At 34.9% G+C, this 7,806-nt stretch overlaps 1 protein-coding gene across 1 annotated transcript; it reads right to left on the bottom strand.

Moving 5' to 3' along the window:
* Window positions 1–318: 318 nt before the first annotated feature.
* Window positions 319–6,471, bottom strand: asb2a.2 (ankyrin repeat and SOCS box containing 2a, tandem duplicate 2). The gene is made up of 10 exons (XM_052586628.1): window positions 6,208–6,471; window positions 5,724–5,948; window positions 4,361–4,483; window positions 3,852–4,021; window positions 3,620–3,775; window positions 3,296–3,541; window positions 3,014–3,185; window positions 1,614–2,181; window positions 1,195–1,348; window positions 319–1,095 (listed from the first exon to the last, which is right to left on the bottom strand). The coding sequence occupies exons 2-10, from the start codon at window positions 5,939–5,941 to the stop codon at window positions 944–946; spliced, it is 1,959 nt and encodes a 652-aa protein (XP_052442588.1). The 5' UTR covers window positions 5,942–5,948; window positions 6,208–6,471; the 3' UTR covers window positions 319–943.
* Window positions 6,472–7,806: the final 1,335 nt, after the last annotated feature.

The following is a 7,806-nucleotide window of genomic DNA, read 5'->3' as shown; positions in this document are numbered from 1 at the left end:
TCTAATCCACAGTTACCTTTATGCACATCATATAGTAGTCTGAGATTCTAATGAACCTGTCAGCATCTGTTAACATTGGCCAGCACTTGTTTTCAATGACTGAACATGTTAAATCAGTGTTTGTTGGGTCTTGGATGTCTGAGAAGTGACACACTTGTCTGGGTCTGTCGCCGCACTGTGAATTGGCCTGAAGTTTTACTGCAGCTGGTTCACTTTACCTTTGTTTTTATGTAGTTTATAAAAACTTGTGATTTTGACGACCAGCTCAAACTCATCTGTCACGCAGCAATGATAGTTCAACAAACATAAACAAAACTGTGCAGATGCGAGAGTTTTATTTCACTGCAAGTTCACAGAGACAGTCTCAAGCCCATAGAAAACACCACAAATTTACAATAATACTGCAGGATTTACAGAAAACTCTAAGCTTAAATTCTGCTTGGAATCTAAAAAGTTAAATCACTGTTAACTAATTTACAATTCTAATTATGTGTACAGGACATCTTCATTATGCTAAGCTCTAATTTTACTCAGGAATCACTTAACTAATTTACAAGTGCAGTTTGTCTTCATGATATTATAAATTCATATTAGGTGTTTAATGCATAGTGACTTATAGTCACATAATAAAAAGCCTTAGTGTGCAACTAAATGTACTTTTTAGTTATGCACCTATGTAAATACATTTACATATTTCAAAACTGAAAGCCATGCTGGAGTTACTTGTGTGCTTGTTCTGATATTTTATACTCTATGTATACTATATACATTTGAATATTATTTTATTTACATTGAAAATAATTACCCATACGAACAGAAAATAATTATGCTAAATGACTGTCAGATCTCAAGCTTTTAAATGTAAAATTAATGACACAATGCCTGTCACAAAAGGATTTAAAGCAGCATGTTCTGTAAACAATTAAGTATTGCTTGCTGTTCATCACGGTATATTTTCAAATGATTCCCGTTCATAACTCAAAAATTTGAGCAGTCTCCCTGGTAGAGGAAGAGCACTGATTTGCCATAGTCTGTGAATGCCCAGTCGTTGACGAATCTTGAGTCTGCACAGATGCATCAGAGTGCAAGGAAGAACTGATAAAGAGAGTGTTTGGGTTTCAGTTTAGTTCCATTCATTTGTAAAAAAAAATAATTCAGTACTGCATATTAAGAGATTATAAAGAATATTCTTACCTGATCTTTCTTTAATATGAGCCCAATCTTTGTTGCTTTCTAGAAGTTCAATTATTCGAGAGCAGAGTTTAACATGTCCCACATAGTCAAGTAATGTGTCTATGATGGCTCCTCCCCAGCTGATGAATGAAGGAGTAGAGATGATCTCACAAAACTGTAAATAAAGAAATACAAATTATTGAATTAACTAAAAATTCTTTTTTTTAAATAAATAAATAAATATTTTTTTTTTAAAGAATAATATAAAAATAATTAAATAAAGCATACAGACAGTTTTATAAGAAAATATTTTATAAGACATTTTGATCTTAAAAAAAAAAAAAAAAAAAATATATATATATATATATATATATATATATATATATATATATATATATATATATATATATATATATATATATATATATATATATCTATACCTCTACACAGTATCCTGGTTCATCATTTAAAAAATACATTGTTTCTTGTGCATTTCGTCTTTGTTTGATGGGGGGATGAGGATTACTGCCATATTGACAGTTAAAACATGCTAGTGCATCACAGCCATTGTCCAGCAGGTACTTCATCATCACTTTGTACTTCATACAGAAAACCAATACTGCTGGGAAGCTGGTAGGATGAGTTGGCAGTAGGGCATTGACATTAGCACCATGCTTCACCAGTAAGGTCACCATTTCCATATTTGCTATCCTTACAGCCACCAGCAGGGGGTTGAAGATATCCAGGTTTGGATCAGCACCTGCTTCTAACAGCATAGCAGCAGCCTCAGTGTTTCCGTTTATCACAGCTGAGTACAGAGCTGTGCTGCGATGATCTTCATACATATTTGACCAATCATCTGACAGCTTTACGTTGACATCATATCCTCCCTCAATTAATGTTTCTAGAACATCATCTCTGTTACGTTCTGCAGCCAAATGAAGAGGACTGATGCCGGAGTTTCTAACTTTGACCATGTTAGTTCTGGGGATTAGCATGGCAACAATGCTGAGGGAGATGAGAATGAGTCATATTTATTTCTTAATCAGTACTTGAATTAAAAAGAAGGCATAAAAATCTGCATACCTTGGCTTAGTAAGACATGTGCACTGTAAAGGGTTAATTTAGTGATAATGATTGGCAGACTGTCACTTTCCACTTATTACATGGTTATATGCCAAATAAAGAAATACATTGACATAAACTGAAATTGTTTTATAATTTTACTGATAGGTTGAATTATGATTGAGCTTCAGCTAAAAAAAAAACTTAAACAAAAACTATTCCATTACAATTTACAAAACATATTACATTTGTTGGAGCCATTAGCTCACACTATTTTCAACTTATTTTTTAAATAATCATGTATAACATTTGAACAGTGGAAAACTACATTACCCATGAAGCTTCAAAGAACGCTTCACAAATCAGAGAATCGCAGGGAGCAAAGCAAGTCAAAAGAACAATGTAACTCCAGACAATTCCCATGAAGCACTGAAAATCTCTGCATGCTTTTAAAACACTTGAATATACATGCAATAAAAAGGAAAATATTGTTTCTCTATCTAAAAAAATAAAATAAAAATTCCATTGTTTTTAATAGCATTTGCAATGCTTTATGGGACTGTAGTTATTTCCTTCATTAATACACAGACTTGCACCCTTGTGTCTTAGCTCCTTTTTAAAATATTTGTTCTTTCATTTATAAGTTTGTAATGTTGTGCTCCACCATATAGCTGTATGCTTTGATTCATGCAAATCACTGAACACCATGATTACATTTTCCAAAGAGCCATGTTATAATGATAAATATTAAATGAACTGTAGTATGCCCTCTAACCTGTCATGACCATTCTTTGCTGCAACATGAATAGGAAGTAATGCAGTTTTGTTGGCTTTGTTAACATCAGCTCGTTTTGACAAGAGTATCTCAACAACTTCAGCATGACCATTCTTTGAGGCCTCAAACAATGCGGTTGCATCATCATTTGCCTGGGTATTTATATCACCACCTAAAGAATAGATCAAAAGGTTAATGCTACTAGAATAAACCTGAGTAATTAATACTTTTTATTTCTGTTTTTCATCCAAAAAACAATATATATATATATATAAATCTTACCTTTATATATTAGGTAGTTAAGCACATCAACAGCATTACACTGAGCAGCCGTAAACAGAGCATCAATGCCATAAACATTTCTGGCCCACAGCTTTGCCCCTGCATTTATCAACATCTTACAGATCTCTAACATTTTGTTCCTCACTGCTTCATGTAGCGGAGTCCCACCTTGAACACAGGCTTTTCTTGGTGAAGCTCCAAATCTCAAAAGAAGCTCCACTATCTCTTCATTAGCTTTCTCACATGCTGTAAAAATCAAGAGCGATTATTCAGACCATTTCCTGGTCATTAGTTGTTGAAAGATATCATGCTAAAATGTTTTACCTTTGTACAGTGGCGTCTCCCACTGGTTGTTTGCCAGGTTAGGATCAGCTTCTTCCTCTAAGAGGTGCTTGACACAAGAAACGTGTTTGCGACTCACGGCCAGCATGAGCGGTGTCTGATTTCTGTTTGTTCGTTTGTTTATTGTATCTGGTCTGGCTGTGGGAACAATGGAATACAACCATGATTTTTGAGAATGTGATTCTGGACATTATAAAAATGATTAATTCATCACCTTTGAGCAAAATCTTAAGACACTCCACATTGCCATAGTATGCAGACTCATGAAGCGGTAACCAGCCGTCTTTATTGGGTTCATCAAGAGTTTTAGATTTTAAATGAATGATGTCTTGTAGAGCTTTTGCATCCCCTCTCCAAATGGCAGAGAGAAAAGGGTCTAAATCACTGAAAGAACAAAAATGCAAACAAATCTTAAGAAGAAGAATCTTTAAGTCTGTTATCTCAGTGGATGAGCCAATATGAATGATTACTCTTTTTGTTCACAATGTCCTGTAAGGTAATCCTTGACCTATTTTCATTTTCACCGATTATTTCTGTAAGTTACATTCTTATGCCAATAGGTGGTGATATGTCATGAGTTATGAGCAAATCATTGACTTGTTCTTTCAAATGATTAAGGAAGGAAACAATATGGTGTTTGGAACATTCGGAAAGTGGAGGGATATTCAGAAAAAGAGCACACACACACACACATACATAAATTACATTTGTCTTGATACTCACTTAACTGTCTCTACTTTGACCCGCAGGTGTCCATTGTGCCTTGTCCAGGCAATCACCTTTTCTTGGTCTTTACTGAAGAAATGATTGTGAATGTTTCTGTCAATTTTTCCACACACATTCTCACTGAAAGGAAGAAAGCAACAGTGCTTTTTATATATTTGCAAGTAGTGGAGTAGGCAGAATTTTATTTTTGGGCAGACCTGGGCAAAAGGGAGCGGGTACTAGGCTAACTAACAGATGGAGTCCAAGTGTGATGCAAATCCAAGCCCAATGGTTATGTAGCAATATTGCAAGTATTTATGTTTTAAACCAGGAAGGCAAGCTAAAGGATATCACACAAGCAACGTGCAAACTTTGTGCACGCGTTTTATGCCGCTGAACCTTTTATTCTCAGTCAATTCACCAGAAAGTGAAAGTAAAAACGTATTCATTTCATTGATGATTGCAGTGTTAACAATAATTTTAATTATAGACCAATAATTAATTGTATAGCTAACAAACCTGTTTTAAAAGACATTTTTAAAAACATTCTCAGTGAGTAGTAATCTAGCTTAATCTTTTATTATTACTGCAGTGCGTCAGTTATCCGGTGATGCACTATGAAATTAGCCTACTGTGGGGAAAATTTATTTTAAGGTACAGGTTGTAGGACCTGCCACAAGGGGGCGCACTACCAAAACAATAACAATCGCGTGGTTTGATGACGCTTGACGGCCATCAATCAGGCGGAAAGATAAATCATGGATTTAATGCAAGTTCAACGATTTGCGCGAGTAGATTACATACAAAGTCAATGCCAAGACGCGATCAGACTATGGATCAGATGCGTCCTTGCGTGGGTCTAGAGACGCGATCCCCTGTGTTTGCCGTGTATGTCGCATAATACTAATCTTGTTGATCATTATAATAGCATACCTTTTCTGTAAAGATACGAATCAAAACAACTCACCTGTCAAGTAAAACACAAGCGAGATCGGCATATCTTTCTAGTTGAAGTTTGTCGCAAAGCTACTTCTGCATTTGACCATGGTTTCTACGTCAGTAAAGGCAGTAACAAAGGGTAACTAATGTCATTGACAGGCGACTGCACTGCCCCATGTCACTGTTTAAAATGGGAATTTTCTCATGATTTACAAGTAGTTGAAAACATTGGAGATATTGTTAGTAATCAGCTGGACAAAATATATAACTCTAGCCTTGTGGTTTTTGGATATTTTACTGCAAATATCTTACAAATTGTACCTTTAATAATAATAGGCATAATAATAATAAGAATGTAACAGGCCCTAATTGAAAATCATTGCAAAAACCCCATGTTACAACCTTTATTTTTGTTGTACATGACAACAGGGAAAGAAATCACCTGGGAGGGTTTGCCGAGTTAGGGTTGCATGGCGGTGGTTGTGTAGCTGGCTGTGTGTGGGCATGCAGTTGTCGATTCTGCCATGGAGTTACATTTGTATCAGCTAGACTTCGTTCAATAGCTAACTGCAACAGCTGTTCTTCAGACAAGTGTGCATAAGCACTGAAGTCCTCCAGGTCATCTTTTGTTGTCATTGAAGAAGCCATTGCTGCTGCCATTTTGCACCTGTGATAGTAAAATGCTCAGATATTTGAAAACTGATGAACACTCAGATAAGTTCTAATCAATCACACAAACTGTCAAGAGAATAAATTAATAAAAAAATGTAATAATATATTTACATGTTAAAATATCAGGTTATTTTCCGGGTTTTGCCATTGATCAGTAAACATAAAAATTTCAGTTTTTCAACTGTACACAAGTTCCTTTATAAGTCCTAACAACATCATCACTATAAATCATCACTACTATCAAGTCCACCTACCTTTCTACAGGAAATCAGTAATTATACGTTGAATTAGGTGTATGTGGATCTTAAACCTTATCTGTACAGCAGTTGCTCCTGCGTGAGGTCTTGACTTCATGTCATGGAGTGAAGAAGCAGATTGTCTTATAAATATATCTGCCTGGCTTGCATGTGATTCATTAGAGCATGTCTGGCTTCGATGTGACATGATCTTCCTTGCATATGGGCCAAGAGAAGAGGAGATCTGTTTTGAAACCGGGAATATCACTTTCCTCCCTGAAACTAGAAAAAAAAAAACATTTAATCCTGAATTTCCATAAATTTGTTATAAATGATAATGAAGTTGACAGATCTTGCAGCTTGGACTTCACTCAGTGGTTAAATATGCAAAAACAACAGGAATATATAAATATACTGTTTACAAATATGTTTCACACGTGTGAAATAATACATTTCTTTATAATCTCTTAATTGGCAGAATTCTTTTTTTCTTATATGGAACATTATAGTCTGTGAATATACTTTAGACGGTACAAAAAAATCACAAAAGCTGTATATTTATGGTTGAATAAGATACTTTACTTTTGTACCTTATTTACCCAATAAAGAAATCATAAGTGCCTTATAAATGTACTGTATATAATATATATTCTTTTGAAAGGATACCACCCCAGTGACATCTTTTGAATTTTTCTGAGTGTAAAGAGTAACATTGTGTCCTATAATCACCAGTCAGGCTTTCTACACACTGTTCTGCACTATACCATGCATTATTTATATGAGTAAATATCATTATATGGTCTGATGCTTCAGTGACCCAATTTTCAAGACAGCTGTCTTTGAATGCTGGCATGTGCTAGAAACCTCTCTGTGACACTGTAAACATCTCAGATGGATACCCATACCACTTGACCTATTAAATGACTCATGTGTTTTCATCTGTAGCAGTGTGGCAATAAGGTCTGACGCTGCAAAATAGTGCATGTGATAATGAAGTCTGAAGGTAGATGCATGTTAATAGTAAACCAGTTTTCTAATCAACATTTGTTTCTTCAGTAGAATATTTTTAACACAGACCTTTGCAGTCTGTCAGTCTTATATTGGAGGTGAATGGGAATCATGGTTAAAACATACAATAATAATAATAAAAAAAAACATACATAAACAAAAAATCAAATTAAACCTTGCGTCTCATGACGATACACTGATGTGTAAATACATGTGAAGTCTTTAATTTTTATATATTCATATTGGTTTACAGATATTTTCAGATATCCAAGACTGCACATGTTGAGATGAGAATATGTTACAGTTGACCATTGTAAGTCTATCGGTGATGTAGGAAACTTAGATCAGGGGGCTAAACATGGATTCTATAGCAGCTTTTTTACTGTCGGGCCAGTGTGAGCCAGTCCTTTAAACAGACCTGGTGGGGCTAATAGCCTGCTTATTCAGTCGAGTCTGTTTCTCTTTATTTGAAGTCACAGTAGCCTATATACATCACATTTAGAAATAATTATAATTTCTATATTTTTATAAAAACTCCCAAACAAAAAACATTGTTATATTTTTCTGACATAGTTTATGCTGAGCTAAACTCTCGAGACGAGACTTATG

This window comes from Carassius gibelio, chromosome B20, assembly GCF_023724105.1.
Source record: "Carassius gibelio isolate Cgi1373 ecotype wild population from Czech Republic chromosome B20, carGib1.2-hapl.c, whole genome shotgun sequence".
In the NCBI taxonomy this organism is placed as follows: Eukaryota; Metazoa; Chordata; class Actinopteri; order Cypriniformes; family Cyprinidae; genus Carassius; species Carassius gibelio.
Note: the sequence above shows the minus strand (reverse complement) of the source record. Positions and strands in the feature narration are given on the sequence as shown.

Coding starts and splice junctions, on each gene's coding strand:
- asb2a.2 (XM_052586628.1), bottom strand. CDS start 5,941: ATGGCAGCAGCAATGGCTTCTTCAATGACAACAAAAGATGACCTGGAG. Junction 3,776..3,851: donor TCTTAAGATTTTGCTCAAAG/GTGATGAATTAA, acceptor TTGTTCCCACAG/CCAGACCAGATACAATAAAC. Junction 3,542..3,619: donor GGAGACGCCACTGTACAAAG/GTAAAACATTTT, acceptor TGATTTTTACAG/CATGTGAGAAAGCTAATGAA.